General features: G+C 43.3%; 1 protein-coding gene across 1 annotated transcript; it reads right to left on the bottom strand.

The window, feature by feature from the left end:
- On the bottom strand, window positions 1-15,746 carry LOC110492657 (tyrosine-protein kinase HCK). The gene is made up of 13 exons (XM_021567092.3): window positions 15,544-15,746; window positions 11,392-11,522; window positions 10,445-10,484; window positions 9,799-9,895; window positions 9,539-9,634; window positions 5,973-6,076; window positions 5,737-5,886; window positions 4,957-5,109; window positions 4,364-4,546; window positions 3,966-4,042; window positions 1,676-1,829; window positions 1,198-1,329; window positions 1-1,046 (listed from the first exon to the last, which is right to left on the bottom strand). Exons 2-13 carry the CDS (start codon window positions 11,509-11,511, stop codon window positions 844-846), a joined length of 1,509 nt encoding a protein of 502 aa, XP_021422767.1. The 5' UTR covers window positions 11,512-11,522; window positions 15,544-15,746; the 3' UTR covers window positions 1-843.
- Window positions 15,747-22,543: the final 6,797 nt, after the last annotated feature.

Here is a 22,543-nt window from a genome sequence, read left to right as displayed (position 1 = left end):
AATATGATAAGCACAATATGATTTTATTCATTCATTTTATTCAACACAACCTTTCAGTCATTGCACTTACAAGCATCTATAAGAAAATATCAAAAAGCATTTGGTTAAGAAATGCATTATTCATATGAAAACACACATCCTGTATTCAACATTCAATGTCTGTGCAGTCAACTGTTACCTCAGTGCACAAATTATTCAGCCATGTTAGACAAATGATGACAGTGGCCTACATAGAAGAAAAAAAACCCCACAAAAAAACATGCAAGCAACATCTAATTTTACTTGTGTAAAAATGTCACATCACATCGCATTATTCCCTTGTGTTGCCTACATATAGAGATAGTATAGAGGTTTGACAAACAAGTACGCTACTCTCCGATAAAATAAATTAAGACCCTTACCACATAGGCAAAAAAAATAGTTTTATAAGTGAATTATTCTAGATTATACTGTTGCACTCAAGTGCTATTTCAGTGAATTATAGTTTCAACGGTCTATGGCAGAATATAAATGGCCTTTTCCAACATATGAACTGGGCATAGACATAGGAAATTCACAATAAAAAAGGCTAAACCTTGGCTAGTTTTTTTTAAAATTTATTTCTGGCCACTCATATATTTAAATAAAGTAAAATTCTGAAACCCATCACAGTCAGCCATGTCATGAATCGCTGTAATTAATTTGTTAGGTCATCATTCATAAAGCGACAGTAAAATGCCATATTTCATAAGGAACCATCTAAAAAACATTTTTTTCTCTGTAGGTCAGTCTGTAGGCTACTCTATACAGGTACATAGAAGTATGAGAGGATGCTATGTATCTGCCTGGATCTTTCTGACTGGCTCAAGGCTGTTGCTGGTACTGGCTCTCTGTTGCGGTGTAGAAATCCTCCAGAACACTCTGAAGATACTCAAAGGTTGGACGGTCCTCGGGCTTGTTCTTCCAGCACTCCAACATGACGTCGTAGAGCTCCTGGGGACAGCTGTCGGTGCGCTGCATTCGGTAGCCTCTCTCCAGGGAGCGGATCACTTCTGGGTTCGTCATCCCTAGATGACAGAGCCAGCACAGAAGCACATCATTATAGGGCGAGACTGTGAACTTTACACTTTATTCATTTCATTCATCGTTCAATGAACACACAGTACAGTACAAGTGCAAGTACAGCAGAGGGCATTGTTCTCATTCAGGTCCTCAGACCTGGATATGGTGTGCGTCCATAGCTGATGATCTCTGTCAGTAGGATGCCAAAGGACCAGACGTCTGATTTGATGGTGAAGGAGCCGTAGTTGATTGCCTCTGGGGCCGTCCACTTGATGGGGAACTTTGCTCCTGTTAGGGAACAACATTAGTGCTTTCTTACTGTACGTCTGCTGCCCCCTGCGGTCACTGAAAAGATATTACAGCAGCTTGTCTCAACATTGTGTTTTCTATTCAAACCATGTCACTCATTCACACTTCCCTCTGACACAATGATATCTGTCCCTCTGATACAGCATCCCACAGTTCCTTGTTCCAACTCTGACTTCCCTTGTTCTCTAATTCTAATTCCAAACCACTGTACTCTACCGTACTATTATTGGTTAACTCAGCCGTCATGTCACAGTCAGTTGAATCCCCCCTTTATGTGACACAGATACTTGTTCACCAAGGGGATACTGCTAGATGCTGATCTTACCCTCCCTGGCTGTGTACTCATTGTCCTCAATGATTCGGGCGAGGCCAAAGTCAGCGATCTTGCACACCAGAGCCTTGGACACCAGTATGTTGGCGGCTCGCAGGTCCCGGTGGATATAGTTCCTCTGCTCAATGTAGGCCATACCTTCTGCAATCTGTGGACAAAGACATGGTTGGATGTCCTCAGACAATAGGAAAGCAGGAGAATGGGTGCTTCAATTAATTCATGTCCCAAGTGCTCTCAATGATTTATTGTGAAATATATCTATTATCGACTGTATCCTTATGTAATACATGTATCACTAGCCACTTTAACTATGCCACTTTGTTTACATACTCATCTCATATGTATATACTGTACTCGATACCATCTACTGTATCTTGCCTGTGCTGCTCTGTACCATCACTCATTCATATATCTTTATGTACATATTCTTTATCCCCTTACACTTGTGTCTATAAGACAGTAGTTTTGGAATTGTTAGCTAGATTACTTGTTGGTTATTACTGCATTGTCGGAACTAGAAGCACAAGCATTTCGCTACACTCGCATTAACATCTACTAACCATGTGTATGTGACAAATAAAATTTGATTTGATTTGATTTATTGTTTTCCCTTTAGGTTCTGCTACAGGACAATAAAATAATCAGTCATTCAAACTTAAAATAATGATAATGATAGCTATAGTAATAAAGATAAAGGACTTTCAATTTGCCAATCGTGTCATTTACGACCACTGATTACTCTGATATCAACTCAACTGGGACAATATTTCCCTTTCATACTGACCATCTGGGCCCATTTTAAACTTACAACTACCATCAGGCTTGATCTTTCACCTCTCATCCTCTCTCTCTCTCTCTCTCTCTCTCTCATCCCCTCTCTCTCTCTCTCATCCCCCCTCTCTCTCTCTCTCTCTGCCCCCCCTATCTCTCTCTCTCTCTCTCTGCACCCCCCTCTCTCTCTCTACCTCTCTCTCTCATCCCCTCTCTCTCTCTCTCATCCCCCCCTCTCTCTCTCTCTCTCTGCCCCCCCCTATCTCTCTCTCTCTCTGCCCCCCCTCTCTCTACCTCTCTCTCTCTGCCCCCCTCTCTCTCTCTCTCTCTGCCCCTCCCTCTCTCTCTCTCTCTGCCCCCCCTCTCTCTCTCTACCTCTCTCTCTGCCCCCCTCTCTCTCTACCTCTCTCTCTCTGCCCCCTCCTCTCTCTCTCTCTCTCTCTCTGCCCCCCTCTCTCTCTCTACCTCTCTCTCTCTGCCCCCCCCCCCTCTCGCTCTCTCTCTCTCTCTCTCTCTCTCTCTCTGATACACTCCTTCAATCGTTCTTTATTTCTTCCCCTCTCTTTCTCTTTTCTATCTCTCTCACACATGTATATAGACACAAACTGACTGACGTATTCCATCCACATCGCTAAAGTTCATCTCTATAAAGCTATTGAAATTTAAAGGCAATGTTTTGGCATTCATGGAGACTGCATTCACGGTAAACACTGGATATATATATGTCAGCTCCATCCCAAATGACCTTTACATTTCTATCGCAACTAGATAAGCCTTATCTGTGTACCAATCTCAGTGGAATAATTGAACATAACTAAATCTGTCATAGTAGATTTCAATCTGAGCAGACCAATCTGTCTTCCTGTTCCCTTCTCTTTTAATGATCCTCTCTCTCTCTCTCTCTCTCTTTTTGTAACTCGACTCCTCATATTCCATTTCAATATCTTTTTTATTTTTGGTTTCATTCTCACACTTCACCTCCCCTCACTACATACAGCAGATGGCATAAACATGCCCATGCGTTCATAAGTTCTGCTTTTCTGTTCCTAAGTTCCTCATTGCCTCTCGATATCTGTAGCAACAGGTGTACAACTGGAAATACTGTATGAGCAGGTTTCAAACTGAAATGTTCCATTGTGATGCGTCTAATACTTTGTCAAAATAATTTTCACAGCACAATATTGTAGAACAGCAAAACATTGGCATGAAGAATTTGGTTTACAAACACATTCTGCCACACACACCTTCTTCTGCCAAGCTAAAGACAGGATTTGAATATTGAAATGCTGCCCACAATAGGAAAAACATGTACTCCAGAACAAAGGCATGAAACAGAAGAGTATTCAAATGAGTGGCTTGATATTGGGTATAACAAGATCAAAGCATCCTCCCTTTTCTTTGGTTCTCTTTTCCCTTCTACCACAGTAGAAGACTGGGAGAATATAAAACCATACCATTTCGGAGAGAAAAAAATCCAGACTGACAATTTAAGTTTGACATAACTGAATCTCACCTGCGCTGAGAAATCAATGAGTTTGGGGAGCTGAACGCGGTTCCCTTCATCACTCTTCAAGAAGTCCAGCAAACTACCTAAACACACACACACACACACACGTGCACAAACACACGCGCGCACACACATGCACGCACACACAAGCACAAACACAGAAATGCACACACACACGCACGCACACACAAGCACAAACACAGAAATGCACACACACACACAAACACAGAAATGCACACACAAGCACAGAAATGCACACACACACACAAACACAGAAATGCACACACAAACAAACACAGAAATGCACACACACACACACGCACAAAAAACAGTCAGTGACAGAAATACACTGACGTGTGGTTATGTAAATGTAAACAAAATGTCAAACTGTGGTGTACACACACCCTTTTCCATGTACTCTGTGATGATGTAGATTGGTTCCTCTTTGGTAACCACAGCGTTCAGACGAACCAGCTTGTCGTGCTGCAGGGCCTTCATCAGGTTGGCCTCGTCCAGGAAAGCCTCCACCGACATGGTGCCAGGCTTCATGGTCTTCACTGCCACCTTGGTGTGCTTGTTGTATGTAGCTACAGCAAAAGACACAAAGTCAAACCACATGACCTATGTTACCTCAGTTCAATGCTCCACAAAGCAAGAATGTTTTCAGACTACATATACAACTCCTGAGTGGCACAGTGGTCTAAGGCACTGCATCTCCGTGCAAGAGGTGTCACTACAGTCCCTGGTTTGAATCCAGGCTGTATCACATTTGGCTGTGATTGGGAGTCCCAAAGGGCGGCGCACAATTGGCCCAGCGTCGTCCCGGTTAGGCCGGGGTAGGTCGTCATTGTAAATAAGAATTTGTTCTTAACTGACTTGCATAGTTAAATAAAGGTTAAAAAAACAACATAAAAACTCATACTGATCTCCCAGTATTAGTCCAAACACAACCTTCTCAGAATGACAGAATAGAAGCTTTAAATGACATGGAGCTCACCCATCCAGACTTCTCCGAACTGGCCAGCCCCGAGCCTCCTGTCCAGTTTGAGGGACTCCCGAGGAATCTCCCAGGCATCCTTCTCCCAGGGCTTCTGGGGCTTGGGACTGAGACAGGGGCTGGTCAAGGCCTGGCACAGACCATCTCCCAGCTCTGTGGTAATAACAAACACATCCAGTATGACATCCACACACAAAGGAGATACAGGACATGAAATACATTCAGTATTATTGAACTGTACATAACACACATGAATAAACCCATAGGAAGTCAGTACTGCTGGAGGCCAAATACACAATGTGTCCATATTCAGAACAGGCAGCCAGCAGAGGGGGCTGTTATCTCCAACATCCACTATCAACTTTAGTAGCAGTTGACACTAGTGCCTTCGAATTCAAGTCTGGACCTCAGAGCAGGTTTCACTCTTCTGCCTCTAATCGGAGACTGATTTAGACCTGAGACACCAGGTGCAAGTAATGATTCATGTAGAGCAGAAAACCAGCAGTACTCCAGACCTCGTCGGGCAGTGTTTATTCATCCGGGTCCTGGGGACCTCAAGGGGTGAACCTTTTGGAAGTTTGCCCTAGCATTACACGCCCGATTCAAATAATCAAAGCTTGATGATTTGTTGATTATTTGAATCAGCTGTGTAGTGCTAGGGCAAAAACTAAAATGTGCACACCTTGGGGTCCCCAGGACCAGGATTGGGAAACACTGTCTTAGGTTAATAAGATTGAAATAGCCCTTCTCTAGTGTGTTGTGGAAGGCCGTGACACTCACTCTTATAGTGGCTGACCAGTTCCTGCAGAGTGGTGAAGGTGATGCGTGGGGAGATGTAGAAGCCACCGTTGTCCAGCGTACGGATCTTGTAATGCTTGACTGTGTCTCCTGATTGGGAATCACTGTCCCTCACGGATAGGGAGTAACTGCCTATAGCAGGAAGGAGACACGGCTTGCTAAAGTCTAAAAGGGCGCTTGTATAATGTACATGTATAAGAGCTTTTGAACTTGCTCACCCTTGGTGGTCTCACTGTCACGGATCATAAACGATCCCATTTTGTTTCCTGAGGCCAGCAGTTGCCTCTCTGCATCTTTCCTGCTCACTCCTTTAAAGAACCACCTGAAGGCGGGGAAAGTCATATCAGACTGATTCCTTTGAGCAGCACTACTCACAAACTACTCACACACTACTCACACACTACTCACAAACTACTCACACACTACTCACACACTACTCACACACTACTCACACACTACTCACAAACTACTCACAAACTACTCACACAGTACTCACAAACTACTCACAAACTACTCACACAGTACACTGGATAACTTTTTATGTGCTACCTACCGATTGTGTTTTTATTGTTTGTTTATTTGCGTTGTTTGTAACTCATTTTTTTCGACTTATTTTGTACATAATGTTGACGTTACCATCTCTTATGACTGAAAATAACTTCTGGATATCAGGACCGTGGTAACTCTCCACGGACTGGCAGAATTCATTTTTTCCTTTAACGAGTCTGACGAGGCAGACCCGAACGATATACTGCTTTTTCAGGAACAGGCCCAGATCCCCGTGATTTGTGTGAAGAGGAGGCGGAGAAAAAGGGTCCAGAGGGCGGGCTGCCTTCTGAGAATTCGTAGGCGATCGAATAAACCCCCACTTCCTTCCATTCTGCTAGCAAACGTGCAATCTTTGGACAATAAAATAGATGACCTACACGGTAGATTAAACTACCAACGGGACATTCAAAACTGTAACATCTTATGCTTCACGGAGTCGTGGCTGAACGACGACACTATCAACATACAGCTGGCTGGTTATACGCTGTACCGGTAGGATAGAACAGCGGTGTCTGATAAGACAAGAGGCGGTGGACTCTGTCTTTTTGTAAATAACAGCTGGTGCATGATATCTAAGGAAATCTTGAGCTATTGCTCGCCTGAGGTAGAGTATCTCATGATAAGCTGTAGACCACACCATCTACCTAGAGAGTTTTCATATGTATTTTTAGCTCTTTTACGTGGCAGTCAGAGACTGGCACTAAGACAGCATTGAATGAGCTGTATTCTGCCAAAAACAAACAAGAAAACGCTCACCGAGAGGCGGCGCTCCTAGTAGCCGGGGACTTTAATGCAAGGAAACTTAAATCTGTTTTACCAAATTTCTATCAGCATGTTAAATGTGAAACCAGAGGGGAAAAAACTCTAGACCACCTTTGCTCCTCACACAGAGACGCTTACAAAGCTCTCCCTCGCCCTCCATTTGGCAAATCTGACCATAATTCTATCCTCCCAATTCCTGCTTACAAGCAAAAATTAAAGCAGGAAGCACCAGTGACTCGCTCAATACGAAAGTAGTCAGATGAACCAGATGCTAAGCTACAGGACTGTTTTGCTAGCACAGGAATATGTTCCAGGATTCCTCTGATGGCATTGAGGAGTACACCACATCAGCCATTGGTTTCATCAATAAGTGCCTTGTTGACGTCGTCTCCACAGTGACCGTACGTACATACCCCAACCAGAAGCTATGGATAACATGAAACATCCACACTAAAGGAGCGGCACTCTAACCCGGAAGCTTATAAGAAATCCAGCTATGCCCTCTGATAAACCATCAAACAGGCAAAGCGTCAATACAGGACTAAGATCATATTGTAATACACCGGCTCTGACGCTCGTCGGATGTGGCAGGGCCTGCAACCATTACAGACTACAAAGGGAAGCACCACCGAGAGCTGCCCAGTGACACAAGCCTACCAGATGAGCTAAACTACTTCTATGCTCGCTTCGAGGCAAATAACACTGAAACATGCATGAGAGCACCAGCTGTTCTGGAAGACTGCATGATCAAGCTATCCGCAGCCGATGTGAATAAGACCTTTAAACAGGTCAACATTCACAAGGCCGCAGGGCCAGATGGATAACCAGGATGTGTACTGCGAGCATTCGCTGACCAACTGGCAAGTGTCTTCACTGACATTTTCAACCTCTCCCTGTCTGAGTCTGTAATACCAACATTTTTTAAGCAGACCACCATAATGCCTGTGCCCATGAACACTAAGGTAACGTGCCTAAATGACTACCGACCCGTAGCACTCACATCTGTAGCCATGAAATGCTTCGAAAGGCTGGTCATGGCTCACATCAACACCATTATCCCACAAACCGCCCCAACATATCCACAGATGATGACATCTCTATTGCACTCTATTGCATTCCCTTTCCCACCTAGACAAAAGGAACACCTATGTGAGAATGTTATTCATTGACTACAGCTCAGAGTTCAACACAATAGTGCCCTCAAAGCTCATCACTAAGCTACGGACCCTGGGACTAAACACCTCCCTGTGCAACTGGATCCTGGACTTCCTGATGTGCCGCCCCCAGTTGGTAAGGGTAGGTAACAACACATCCGTCACACTGATCCTCAACACAGGGGCTCCTCAGGGGTGTGTGCTCAGTCCCCCCCTGAACTCCCTGTTCACTCATGACTGCACAGCCAGGCACGACTCCAACACCATCATTAAGTTTGCAGATGAGACAACAGTGGTAGGCCTGATCACCGGCAACGATGAGACAGCCTATAGGGAGGAGGTCAGAGACCTGGTCGTGGGGTGCTAGGACAACAACCTCTCCCTCAACTGGTGCCAGGACAACAACCTCTCCCTCAACGTGATCAAGACAAAGGAGATGATTGTGGACTGCAGGAAAAAGAGGACCAAGCACGTCCCCATTCTCATCGACGGGGCTGCAGTGGAGCAGGTTGAGAGCTTCAAGTTCCTTGGTGTCCACATCACCAACAAACTAACATGGTCCAAGCACACCAAGACAGTTGTGAAGAGGGCACGACAAAACCTATTCCCCCTCAGGAGACTGAAAAGGTTTGTCATGGGCCCTCAGATCCTCAAAAAGTTATACAGCTGCACCATCACTGCCTGGTATGGCAACTGCTCAGCCTCTGACCGCAAGGCGCTACAGAGGGTAGTGCGACCGGCCCAGTACATCACTGGGGCCAAGCTTCCTGCCTTCCAGGACCTCTATACCAGGCGGTGTCAGAGGAAGGCCCTAAAAATGGTCAAAGACTCCAGCCACCCTAGCCATAGACTGTTCTCTCTACTACCGCACGGCAAGCAGTACGGGAGCGCCGTCTAGGTCCAAGAGGCTTCTAAAACAGCTTCTACCCCCAAGCCATAAGACTCCTGAACACCTTGTCAAATGGCTACCCAGACTATTTGCGTGACCCCCCCCTCCCCCCCCACTCCTATTTTACACTGCTGCTACTGTCTGTTATCATCATCTGCATAGTCACTTTAATAACTCTACCTACATGTACATATCACCTCAACTAACCGGTGCCCCAGCACATTGACTCTGTAAATAGTCTCGCTATTTTTATTTTACTGCTGCTCTTTAATTACTTTTATATATTTTTCTTATCCGTATTTTTTTTTAAACTGCATTGTTGGTTAAGGGCTTGTTCGTAAGTAAGCATTTCACTGTAAGGTCTACTACACCTGCTGTATTCGGCGCATTGTGAAGTTTGATTTAATTTGCTTGATTTGAACATACTTACTCTTCGGTTTCAAGGCTGTCTATGGCTACATAGTTACTGGGGATGAAGCCTTCCTGGCCTGTGCTGATTGACTGGGCTCTCCACCATTCTCCAGACCTACAGAAAGAGAGAAAGATAGAGGGAGAGACAGACAAGACAGACAGACAGACAGACAGACAGATTGTGAGAGGTGGGGGAATATGTATTATATGTATTGTATACAGTGCTCTGTATGGGGTATGAATGCATCATGTTTATGTATAATTGTCAGAGACACTCACTCCTGTAAGATTTTAAGCTTGTCTCCCTTCTTGAAGCCCAGGTCTCCATCATTTATACCCTCATAGTCATACAGTGCGATAGCAATGCTCTCAGGACCTGGAGGGGGAGGGGCAGAGAATGTGTGTGTGTGTGTGTGTGTGTGTGTGTGTGTGTGTGTGTGTGTGTGTGTGTGTGTGTGTGTGTGTGTGTGTATAAAAATAAAAATAAATTAAATGCATGCACACATATGACAAAGAGAGACTTTGTGTTTGTGGGTGCCATCAAGTGCAATTCTTACATGTTTAAAAACAACAATAGGTCACTTCCTGTCTGGCTGCTTTACTGGTAAAGCTGTGGAGAGATCATCTGCTGTCTCGTGTGCTGAAACTCTGAGTGTGGTGAAACTCTAAATGGGGGCTATCTCAAACTACACGCTCTCCCCCTCTTTCACTTTCATCCTCAGCCATAAGTCTAGAACTACACGACAACAAACAGCTTGCCGGTTCACGCTGACAGTATGTCGTGTCACTGCTGACAGTATGTCGTGTCACTGCTGACAGTATGTCGTGTCACTGCTGGAAATACAGTGTGATAAGCTGAGCACTGTGATAGTTCCTACATCACAAATTCAAGTGAGCAACTGTCACATCTCTGTGTCGTACTCACCGTCAGAGGGGACTGTAGGGCCAGTGGAGATGGTTCTATTCTGTGAAAGACAGAAAGAGATTGAAGTCGAGGAAATAGGAAATGTAGTTGGGAGAAAGTGAACAAAAGGGAGAAGATAATGACGGGTCAAATGACAGATGACGTAAAAGTGAGATAAACGGACAGAAAACAGAAAGAGACACCCCCCCCCCCCCCCTGAAAATATTTTAATAATATTTTTAAACAACATTTTTGCCTTTGTTGCACTAACGCTCACTCTTGTCTTTTCTCACGAGCACTGACTTTGCTGAGAGTTGCTTTATTGAGGAAAACATTTCCTTACTATGACCTGTGATATGTGATTGTCCTCACCTAGCTATGGACGCATTAACCAGTAAGTCGCTCTGGATCAGAGGGACTCTGCAAATGACTAAAATGTACATGCAAATTCAATGTCTGTTCAAACAATGATCACAAAATGAATTTCTGCATTCATTGGATGTTACTTCCCCTTCCTCATTCAGAATTTCAGCGCTTACAGTCGCTTTACTGTAAACACACAGGAAGTATTGACCACCCTAGACACTCAGGGAAACCGACTTACAGATCAGTCACTTACTGTGCATTTGGCAACAGAGGAGAGTCTAGCAGTTATGCAAAAGCAACAACTAGTTAGAACATGAGTTATATGGGTAATGCACCTCACATATCAATACTCTGTGCATAGTCATATTGTAGGGAGGCTAACACGTTACTTTTCACTATGTTGTCTCAGTGACAATGATAAATATAACTCATTAGAATTTCCCTTTTCAATGACCATGTCCCCTACTGATCTTTCATCGATTTCTCATCACCATCCTTATCGTCATCGTCACCACCACCATCATCACCATCATCATCATCACCATCATCATCACCACCATCATCATCATCATCACCATCATCACGCCCAGGTTTTCACTCACAGCCTTGGTCCCAGTGGTGGGGTCTTTGACATAGTGGGCTGGCTGAGTCCGGCTCAGAGTGTCATCATTCACTCCTTTGCTGCTGGGATCCTGCTGCTCCTTGGACCCCACGCAGCCCATGGTGGAAGAACCTAACAATTTGTTGTTTCAGAAAATATCAGTCAGAATACAATGTCATTTACTGTACGCTACTGTTTGAGTTTACTTTCACTACATCCTGTTTCCCACACAAGTCTACATGTCACACAGCTTTTTGGAAGCAAAACAATTCTAGAAGTCTTCCGAATCACCAGAGCGACACCAAACTAGCAACACCCAGCCACGCCTTTGGGACACCAGAGGTGGCATGAAGAACTCTTTGTTTTTCACATAAAACTGTAACTTTAGTAGCGTTGTGGGTGGAGTCATAGGATCTGTGGGTGGAGTCAATATGGTCTGTGGGTGGAGTCATAGGATCTGTGGGTGGAGTCAATATGGTCTGTGGGTGGAGTCATAGGATCTGTGGGTGGAGTCATAGGATATGTGGGTGGAGTCATAGGATATGTGGGTGGAGTCAATATGGTCTGTGGGTGGAGTCATATGATCTGTGGGTGGAGTCATAGGATCTGTGGGTGGAGTCATAGGATCTGTGGGTGGAGTCATAGGATCTGTGGGTGGAGTCAATATGGTCTGTGGGTGGAGTCATATGATCTGTGGGTGGAGTCATATGATATGTGGGTGGAGTCATAGGATCTGTGGGTGGAGTCAATTTGGTCTGTGTAAAATATTTTAAAAAGGGACATTAGAGAGAGGGGGAATTCTTCTGATTGAACAGAGCTTTGTCTGTGTGAGAGATACAGGACTGTCATTTTCTGGTTCATCTGTGTTAACATAAACAGAGGAACTGGAGTATTCAACGGGTGAGAGTAGGAGAGAGCGGCAGAGAGATTGAGAGCTAGAGAGACCTTTAAGTTACAGTGGGAATAGACCTTCACCACAGCGTGAGTGTAACCGGTGAGAAAAGGCTAGCTACTATAGTTAGTGGTGGGCGCTAGTAGCGTTTCAATCCGTGATGTCAATCACTCTAAGACCTTGAAGTAGCTTGAGGCTTTCGTGGAGCGATAGGTAGCGATGCTAAGTGGGAGGCAGTTATTGATGTGTTTAGAGGGTTGCTGGTTCAATCCCAGGTTTGGGCAAGGAGAGGGATGGAAACAACACTGTGATATTAGCATGGATGAGTGAGTGTATGTTGTTGACACCTTATAGGATAAATCTGGCATGAATTACTTCACTGTGACTAAGGCAAACTACTAACACAAATGTTCATAGAACACTTTCAAAATTCTACTTTTAAAACTGATGAGAGAAGGAAGTGATGTTTATCAGAGAGAGAGAGAGAGAGCGAGAGCGAGAGAGAGAGAGAGAGAGTGAGAGTGAGAGTGAGAGAGAGAGAGAGAAAGCATCTGAGAGCTATTACTGTAACCTAACAGAAGAAAATGTGACTGAAGTCATCATAGAGGTTATTTTCTCGTAGAGAGCTGATCTACGATCACATCTCCCCATGTCCATATATTCATATTCTTTATGATTTTATTTATTTTATTTTACCTTTATTTAACCAGGTAGGCAAGTTGAGAACAAGTTCTCATTTACAATTGCGACCTGGCCAAGATAAAGATCTAGGATCATGTCTCCCCGTGTCCATATAATCATATTCATTATGATCTAAAATGGAAAACTGACCCTAGATCAGTACTCTGAGACACTTTGTGAATATGGGCCCTGAACACATTTTACTGCACTCAGTATTTTAGGATGTGGAGGATTGCTGCTGGATGACAGCCATATATCTCATGACATAGTCATGGAGAATGTTTCTCTTTAAACAGTTACGCAAAGCTTCCAATTGGCTAATTCATCCGCCTCTCCTCTCCCTTGGTAACTATTCCTCAGGGTGTTGGCTGTAAACGAGCACGTGTTCTTCGTCAACCTAACTGGTCAAATACACATGGCTGTATCTATCTGCATACAACCACTTGATCAAAAATAATGGTGTAAATATTCACTTCCCTTTTCCATTTAAATGGTGTTCCTCTTCGCTTGATCTGTTAGCTTTTACAGGGAGGATAAGTTCAAGTTTAACTTCCAGCAAACCTGTTTATGATTACATAGTTTTCATTTCCACAGTTCATAGGCAGATAATGCAAATCCCCCAAAAACTGATTCGTGAAGATGCTGGAGACAAAGTGAAAACTGATTTCCTATTCTCAAAAATGTTTCACTTACATAGTACACTCAAACACCACCACCACAAAAAAAATAAAAATAAAAATAAAACACAGAATGTGTATGGTTATTGTGAATGGAAAAGGTTCAGATTATCCTTATGCCAATGTTCCCAAATTACAGGTAGCCTATAGGAAGCCACACCCCTGAATCTCAGGAGAAGACATTTCTTCTTGAGTGTCAGCCCGCCCAGTAGTCCAAGGATTCTCATCCGTTTACAAACCTCCTCAGACTCATATTGATCAATTCGTCCTCCATGAATCTAATAAAGCCATGACACACATGGCATGCACTTCATGTACAGAGGAAGTTAACTGGAGGTGAAGCCCAGACCGTACAAGCTTATCCTTGTCCTCTCCATCCATCTCTCCTGCAGTCTCTTGAACAAATCAGCCCCTAATAGCACCTCCAACCATCCTCCTCAGGTCTCTGGGAGTGTCTGTCTGTTTGCCTGTCTGTCTCCAACACACCATATTGCCCACGGATGTAAATCTAGTGAGCTGTGGAAGCCCTGCATCATGTGTGCCTCTGGCCCTAACTGCTATCATGGCATCTGACGCAGGGCAGGCGGCAGGCGTTTGAAACTGGGACTGGACACCATGTGAAAAGGAAAAACTGCACTGCTAAACCTCCCCTGCTCACCTCGCACGCACACACACTGCAATGCCATGTCCCCAAGCACCATACACACAGGACACTTTGCATTGGGAGGATTTGTCTCTGCAATTAGGAGAGTGGCAGTATGGCACGAGGTTCTCTGATAGGCTTCTCCAACATTAAGTATTGACTTCCTGTTTCCTGAAGTAGAAACTAGAGACACACTTGACCTGATGAAACACTGATAGAACTATAGGAACTACTGTCAGCGTAAATGTGAGGAAATGTGAGGTTTTCCAGCACAAGTTGATGCAATCATAATGTGCTATAAAGCAAATTGGGTCTTAAATATAGAGTAGATTGACTCATCAGATATCCATGCAAGATTAGCATTGATTAAAAAAAATAGTAGTAATCAATTATTATGGTGTTTACTTAGTTTTAAAAAAATGCACCATTACTACACTCCTAAAGGGGTTCTTCTGCTGTTCCCATAGGAGAACCCTTTGAGGAACCCCTTTTGGTTCCAAGTAAAACCATTTTGTTTCCACGTAGAAACTTTTTTGAGTTCCATGTAGAACCCTTTACACAAAGGGTTCTACATGGAACCAAAAAGAGTTCTACCTGGAACCAAAAAGAGTTCTACCTGGAACCAAAAAAGGGTTCTCCTATGGGAACAGCCGAATAACCCTTTTCAAACCCATTTTTTTCTAAGATTGTGTTTTCCCTCAATAAATAGATTTACAAGCCATGAATAGGTGTTGCACCTGTGAATACACAATGTGAATATCGTATTCGGTGTTGAGTCCGTAGGATAAGCAATAACTTTTGGTTCCTCTTTACATTAGCCTAGGCAAAAAGAAGGCTCAGCAAAATGGAAAAGAAATAGGCTACTTCTCAACATTTCTGAGCTAAAATGGACAGTAAAGACTTATGTATATATATATTTTTTTTTAAATTAAGAAACAGTTAAAATACATTTCACCTTTACCACCATTTATGTGAACATCATAATTCTGTAGTTTCTCAACTATCATCAGTGTAGGAATTACATACATAAACCAATAGCAAACACCGTAATATAGTCATACATAATAACACGGTCATAAATCCCTTTAATGCGCAATTTTCATAATACCACTGAATGACCCAGATGGGAACCGTTTAAGAAAACATCCATCCATCTGTTCGTCGTCTTATTTAAGAAATGCATATTGTCTATGAATATCAGTGAGTAGGTTATACATATTCACCTTCGTGGTCTAGAATAAAAAAATGAGAGGGAATTACCTCGTTCCAACCAGCTGTATAATCCTTGGCCGCTATATGGCCAAATGGTCTTCTAACCTTGAATTACTTGTATTCTTTAGAAAGCACTTATTTGTATTTAATTTTATGTCCGCTCTTCCATCCCGACTCGTGATAACAATTCCGACAGAAAGTCCTGTTTTAGTTGTATACGAGGAAGTTAGTGCGTCGGCTCGCATCTAACTGTAGATGAGGAACTTCCTCTCTGACTCTTGGCACTGGCACTGTCACATCAATGAAGACACGGATATCTTTGAGGGCAGTTTTTTTTTTTTTTTTTTACTCTTCCGGAAAGTAGCGGAGTAAGTAAGCCTAGAGATGGTCTGAATATGCACAGTTAAAAATACAAATACACGCTATCTATCTTGAAAATAAATTCAATTTAAAATATACGGTAGCCTATAGCTTATCTCTGTCTATGAAACGATTTATGTGCTTTGAATTGTAAAAGTTGTCTTGATTATTAAAGTGACTCATACATTTCTGCAGCTTGTTTTGGTACACGCTGTAAGAAAGTGGACATTACTGCTGTATCAATTCTCAATAACCTTAATCTTTGTAAACCAAAAAAAAAAAGGGATATATATGCTGAAATGTGATCCCGAATTACATGTGGACAGCGTTTTATTAGCCTTTAGCCCTAACAGCATGCTTAACTGGAGTCTCACAGACAACATCCCACAGTCATTGAGGGCATGGATGGAGCAGGGTGGTGTGGGCCCATCGGGCTAGGTCAGGATATTAAAAAAAAAAATCCTCAGGCTCTTGGAACTAATCCTTAATCAAATGTCAGGATTAAAGACCAATGTCCTCTGATCCACAGCTTGATAAAGAGAGGGAAAGGGAGGGTCTTAGATGGGACAAGGCTCTGGGCCTCAGAAATGTACGAGTGAATGCTCATACTCATCTGATCATCTCCATCAACACTTCCTGCAGTCTCAATGCTATCAGATCTGCTTCAACTCCCTGATCACACGCCATCTCCTCCACTACCCTTTAATGTGCTGATTTGTTGTTATACTTTATACAATAAAACAGCTTTATTCAGCTTTTAGCTGACGAAACACAACTAAACCTTAACTAAATGTTGGGATTGCTAAAGGGCCTGGACAGGTTGTTCTGCTTGAGTAAGTCTGGTCAATGTTTAAACGATATCCATTTCTAACCTGACAAAGACTTACACTACTGACTGTTCTCGCTTCACTTTTATCTCATCTATCTTTCACTCACATCAAATCAAATGTTATTTGTCACATGCGGCCGAATACAACAGGTTGTAGACCTTACCGTGAAATGCTGAATACAACAGGTTGTAGACCTTACCGTGAAATGCTGAATACAACAGGTTGTAGTCCTTACCGTGAAATGCTGAGTACAACAGGTTGTAGACCTTACCGTGAAATGCTGAATACAACAGGTTGTAGACCTTACCGTGAAATGCTGAATACAACAGGTTGTGGACCTTACCGTGAAATGCTGAATACAACAGGTTGTAGACCTTACCGTGAAATGCTGAATACAACAGGTTGTAGACCTTACCGTGAAATGCTGAATACAACAGGTTGTAGACCTTACCGTGAAATGCTGAATACAACAGGTTGTAGACCTTACTGTGAAATGCTGAATACAACAGGTTGTAGTCCTTACCGTGAAATGCTGAATACAACAGGTTGTAGACCTTACCGTGAAATGCTGAGTACAACAGGTTGTAGACCTTACCGTGAAATGCTGAATACAACAGGTTGTAGACCTTACCGTGAAATGCTGAATACAACAGGTTGTAGACCTTACCGTGAAATGCTGAGTACAACAGGTTGTAGACCTTACCGTGAAATGCTGAATACAACCGGTTGTAGACCTTACCGTGAAATGCTGAATACAACAGGTTGTAGACCTTACCGTGAAATGCTGAATACAACAGGTTGTAGACCTTACCGTGAAATGCTGAATACAACAGGTTGTAGACCTTACCATGAAATGCTTACTTACAAGCCATTAAACAACAATGCAGTTCAAGAAATGGAGTTAAGAAAATATTTACTAAATAAACTAAAGTTAAAAATAAAAATAAAAAAAGTAACACAATAAAATAACAATAACAAGGCTATATACAGGGGGTACTTGTCCCTAGTCAGTGTTCGGGGGTACAGTAATTTGTACATATAGGAAGGGATAAAGTGACAATGCATAGATAACAACGAGTAGCAGCAGTGTAAAAACAAGAGGGGGGGGGGGGCATTCGATTAATCATTCGGGTGGCCATTTGATTAATTGTTCAGCAGTCTTATGGCTTGAGGATAGAAGCTGTTGAGGAGTCTTTGAACTCAGACTTGGTGCTCCGGTATCGCTTGCCGTGTGGTAGCAGAGAGAACAGTCTATGACTTGGGTAAGTGGAGTCTTTGACAATTTGGGCCTTCCTCTGACACCGCCTAGTATATAGGTCCTGGATGGCAGGAAGCTTGGCCCCTGTGATGTACTCGGCCGTTCCCACTACCCTCTGTAGTGCCTTGCGGTTGGATTCCAAGCAGTTGCAGTCGGTCAGGATGCTCTCAATGGTGCAGCTGTAGAACTTTTTGAGGATCTGGGGACCCATGCCAAATAATGTTAGAGCCAAGACAGTCACCACTGTCTTGGTGTGTTTGGACCATGATGGGTGTGATATGTGTAGGTGATGTGGACACCAAGGAACTTGAAACTCTCGACCCGTTCCACTACAACCCTGTCTATGTGAATGTGGGTGTGTTCGTCCCTCCTTTTCCTGTAGTCCATGATCAGCTCCTTTGTCTTGCTCACTGCCAGGTCTCTGATCTCGTTCAGCCACGACTCGGTGAAACATAAAATATTATAGTTCTTAATCTCCAGTTGGTAGTCTCGGACGGAGATCATCCAGTTTATTCTCCAGTGATTGCACATTGGCCAATAGTACGGATGGTAGAGGTGTGTTACCCACTCACCGACGAATTCTCACAAGGCACCCCGATCTCCACCCCCTGTATTTCCGTCTTTTCTTCAAGCGAATGATGGGGATTTGTGCCTGGTCCCAGAGAATGATGGGGATTTGGGCCTGGTCTCAGAGAAGCAGTAAATCCTTCGCGCCAGACTCCTTAAAGAAAAATCTTCATCCAGTTCGAGGTGAGCAATCGCTGTTCTGATATCCAGAAGCTAATTTCGGTCATAAGAGACGGTAGCAGCAACATTATGTATAAAATGAGTTACAAACAATGCGAAAAAACACTTTCTATCTCCTATAGCTTTCTCTTCTTGATCTTCATCTCCCTCCCCCTTCCTCTTGACTCTTTATAGTCTCACTATAACACATCTACTTACAGACATTCCTGCTAGGATGAGGATGGTAACAGAGAGATTTAAAACGGGTCAGTACTGTCCACGTGATAGTAAGACAACGGCTCTGCACTGTCCACTTGACAGTAACACAATGACTCTTTTCTTCCAATACAGAAGCTGCTAGCCAGCGTGGGCCCTCCATATGCAAATCAGACTGGAGAACGAGGAACTTCACCTGTGTGATACAGATATACCTTTAATAGTTACTCACGCAATTATGTGTGCGGCTGCCTGTATACAAATCAAGTAACGCCAAAGGTGCACTTTGGGATGACAGAGGAGGGAACGTGAGCTGGTTGAGAAACACCAGGGGTAATCTTGGATGTCTATGATCTCTGATCTCCTTGTTTATGGGGTATAGTAAAGCCCTACAGTTGTGTATCTATAATTCTACAGTAGCAGTCTAAAGTTTGGACACACCTACTCATTCAAAGGTTTTTCTTTATTTTTACTATTTTCTACATTGTAGAATAATAGTGAAGACGTCAAAACTATGAAATAACACATATGGAATCATGTAGTAACCAAAAAAGTGTTAAACAAATCAAAATATATTTTATATTTTGGATTCTTCAAAGTAGCCTTAGCCTTGATGACAGTTTTTCACACATTCTCTCAACCAGCTTCATGAGGAAGTCACCTGGAATGTATTTCAATTAACAGGTGTGTCTTGTTAAAAGGGAATTTGTGGAATTTCTTTCCTTCTTAATGCATTTGAGCCAATCAGTTGTGTTGTGACAAGGTAGGGGTGGTGTATAGAAGATGAGTCCAAATGTTAGATTTTTGGTTCTAACCGCCGTGTCTATGTGAGACGCAAAGTAGGTGAACGGATGATCTCTGCATGTGTGGTTCCTACCGTGAAGCATGGAGGAGGAGGTGTGATGGTGCTTTGCTGGTGACAGTATTGGTGATTTATTCAGATCTCAAGGCACATGCCACCCCATCTGGTTTGCGCTTAGTGGGAGAATAATTTGTTGTTCAGCTGGACAATGACCCAACACACCTCCAGGCTGTGTAATGGCTATATGACCAAGAAGGAGAATGATGGAGTGCTGCATCAGATGACCTGGCCTCCACAATCACCTGACCTCAACCCAATTGAGATTGTTATTTTTACCTTTATTTAACCAGGCAAGTCAGTTAATAACAAATTCTTATTTTCAATGATGGCCTAGGAACAGTGGGTTTTCTGCCTGTTCAGGGGTAGAACGACTTGTACCTTGTCAGCTCAGGGGTTTGAACTTGCAACGTTCCGGTTACTATTCCAACGCTCTAACCACTAGGCTACCCTGCCGGCCCGGCAGGTCCACAGTTAACAGTGGATGTCAGAGCAAAAACCAAGCTATGAGCTTGAAGGAATTGTCCGTAGAGCTCCGAGACAGGATTGTGTCGAGGCACAGATCTGGGGAAGGGTACCAAAGAATGTCTGCAGCATTGAAGGTCCCCAAGAACACAGAGGCCTCCACCATTCTTAAATGTAAGAAGTTTGGAACCACCAAGACTCTTTCTAGAGCCGCCCAGCCAAACTGAGCAATCGGGGGAGAAGGGTCTTGGTCAGGGAGGTGACCAAGAACCGGATGTTCACTCTGATAGAACTCCAGAGTTCCTCTGTGGAGATGGGAGAACATTCCAGGACAACCATCTCTGTAGCACTCGTCCAATCAGGCCTTTATGGTAGAGTGACTAGACGGAAGCCACTCCTCAGTAAAAGGCACATGACAGCCCTCTTGGAGTTTGCCAAAAGGCACCTAAAGACTCTCAGACCACGAAAAACAAGATTCTCTAGACTGATGAAACATAGATTTAACTCTTTGGCCTGTATGCCAAGCATCACGTCTGGAGGAAACCTGGCACCATCCCTACGGTGAAGTATGGTGCTAGCAGCATTATGCTGTGGGGATGTTGTTCAGCTGGCAGGAAGACTGGTAGACTAGTCAGGATCGAGGCAAAGATGAATGGAGCAAAGTACAGAGAGATCCTTGAAGAAAACCTGCTCCAGAGCACTCAGGACCTCAAACGAGGGCGAAGGTTCACCTTCCAACAGGAACCTAAGCACACAAATCAAACCAAATCAATTTATATTGGTCACATACACATGGTTAGCAGATGTAAATGTGAGTGTAGCAAAATGCTTGTGCTTCTAGTTCTGACCGTGCAGTAATATCTAACAAGTAATCTAACAATTCCACAACAACTACCTTATACACAGAAGTGTAAAGGAATGAATAAGAATATGTACATGTAAATATATGGATGAGCGATGGCAGAACGGCATAGGCAAGATGCAGTAGATGGTATAGAGTACAGTATATACATATCAGATGAGTAATGTAGGGTGTGTAAACATTATATAAAGTGACATTGTTTAAAGTGACTAGTGATACATTTATTAGATTCAACTTTTAATTATTAAAGTGGCTAGAGATTTGAGTCAGTATGTTGGCAGCAGCCACTCAATGTTAGTGATCGCTGTTTAACAGTCTGATGGCCTTGAGATAGAAGCTGATTTTCAGTCTCTCGGTCCCAGCTTTTATGCATCTGTACTGACCTTGCCTTCTGGATGATAGCGGGGTGAACAGGCAGTGGCTCGGGTGGTTGTTGTCAAACTCCCGAGCCAAGACAGTGCAGGAGTGGCTTCGGGACAAGTCTCTGAATGTCCTTGAGTGGTCCAGCCAGAGCCCGGACTTGAACCAGATCGAACATCTCTGGAGAGACGTGAAAATAGCTGTGCAGCGACGCTCCCCATCCAACCTGACAGAGCTTGAGAGGATCTGCAGAGAAGAATGGGAGAAATTCCCCAAATACAGGTGTGCCAAGCTTGTAGCGTCATACCCAAGATGAATTGAGGCTGTAATCGCTGCCAAGGTGCTTCAACAGAGTGCTGAGTAAAGGTTCTGAATACTATCTGCCAAGGTGCTTCAATAAGGTATTGAGTCAAGGCTCTGAATACTATCTGCCAAGGTGCTTGAATAAGGTATTGAGTCAAGGCTCTGAATACTATCTGCCAAGGTGCTTCAACAGAGTGCTGAGTAAAGGTTCTGAATACTATCTGCCAAGGTGCTTCAACAAGGTATTGAGTCAAGGCTCTGAATACTATCTGCCAAGGTGCTTCAACAGAGTGCTGAGTCAAGGCTCTGAATACTATCTGCCAAGGTGCTTCAACAGAGTGCTGAGTCAAGGCTCTGAATACTATCTGCCAAGGTGCTTCAACAAGGTATTGAGGCTCTGAATACTATCTGCCAAGGTGCTTCAACAAGGTATTGAGGCTCTGAATACTATCTGCCAAGGTGCTTCAACAGAGTGCTGAGTAAAGGGTCTGAATACTATCTACCAAGGTTCTTCTGTAAATGTGAGATTACCGTTTCTTTTTTTTCTTCTTTAAAAAAAATAAATGAGCAAACATTTTGAATAACCTGTTTTTGCTTTGTCATTATGGGGTATTGTGATGTCATTATGAGGTATTGTGATGTCATTATAGGGTATTGTGATGTCATTATGGTGCATTGTGTGTATTCGGAGAACAAAATAATTTAATCAATTTTAGAATAAAGCTGTAACATAATAAAATGTGAAAAGGTCAAGGGGTCTGAATACTTTTCGAAGGCAGCGTATTGATTCCAAAATAACTTCAGTGATA

This window comes from Oncorhynchus mykiss, chromosome 16, assembly GCF_057628025.1.
Source record: "Oncorhynchus mykiss isolate SJ-2025 chromosome 16, ASM5762802v1, whole genome shotgun sequence".
Lineage (NCBI taxonomy): Eukaryota > Metazoa > Chordata > Actinopteri > Salmoniformes > Salmonidae > Oncorhynchus > Oncorhynchus mykiss.
The sequence above is the reverse complement of the archived record's forward strand: the minus strand, read 5'-3'. Positions and strand labels throughout refer to the sequence as shown.

Excerpts from the sequence above, each read along its gene's own strand:
- LOC110492657 (XM_021567092.3), bottom strand. The coding sequence starts at position 11,511 with ATGGGCTGCGTGGGGTCCAAGGAGCAGCAGGATCCCAGCAGCAAAGGA. Across the intron at positions 1,830-3,965 it reads TCATTGATTTCTCAGCGCAG|ATTGCAGAAGGTATGGCCTA; the intron begins GTGAGATTCAGT and ends CTTTGTCCACAG. Across the intron at positions 1,330-1,675 it reads TGAGTACACAGCCAGGGAGG|GAGCAAAGTTCCCCATCAAG; the intron begins GTAAGATCAGCA and ends GTTCCCTAACAG.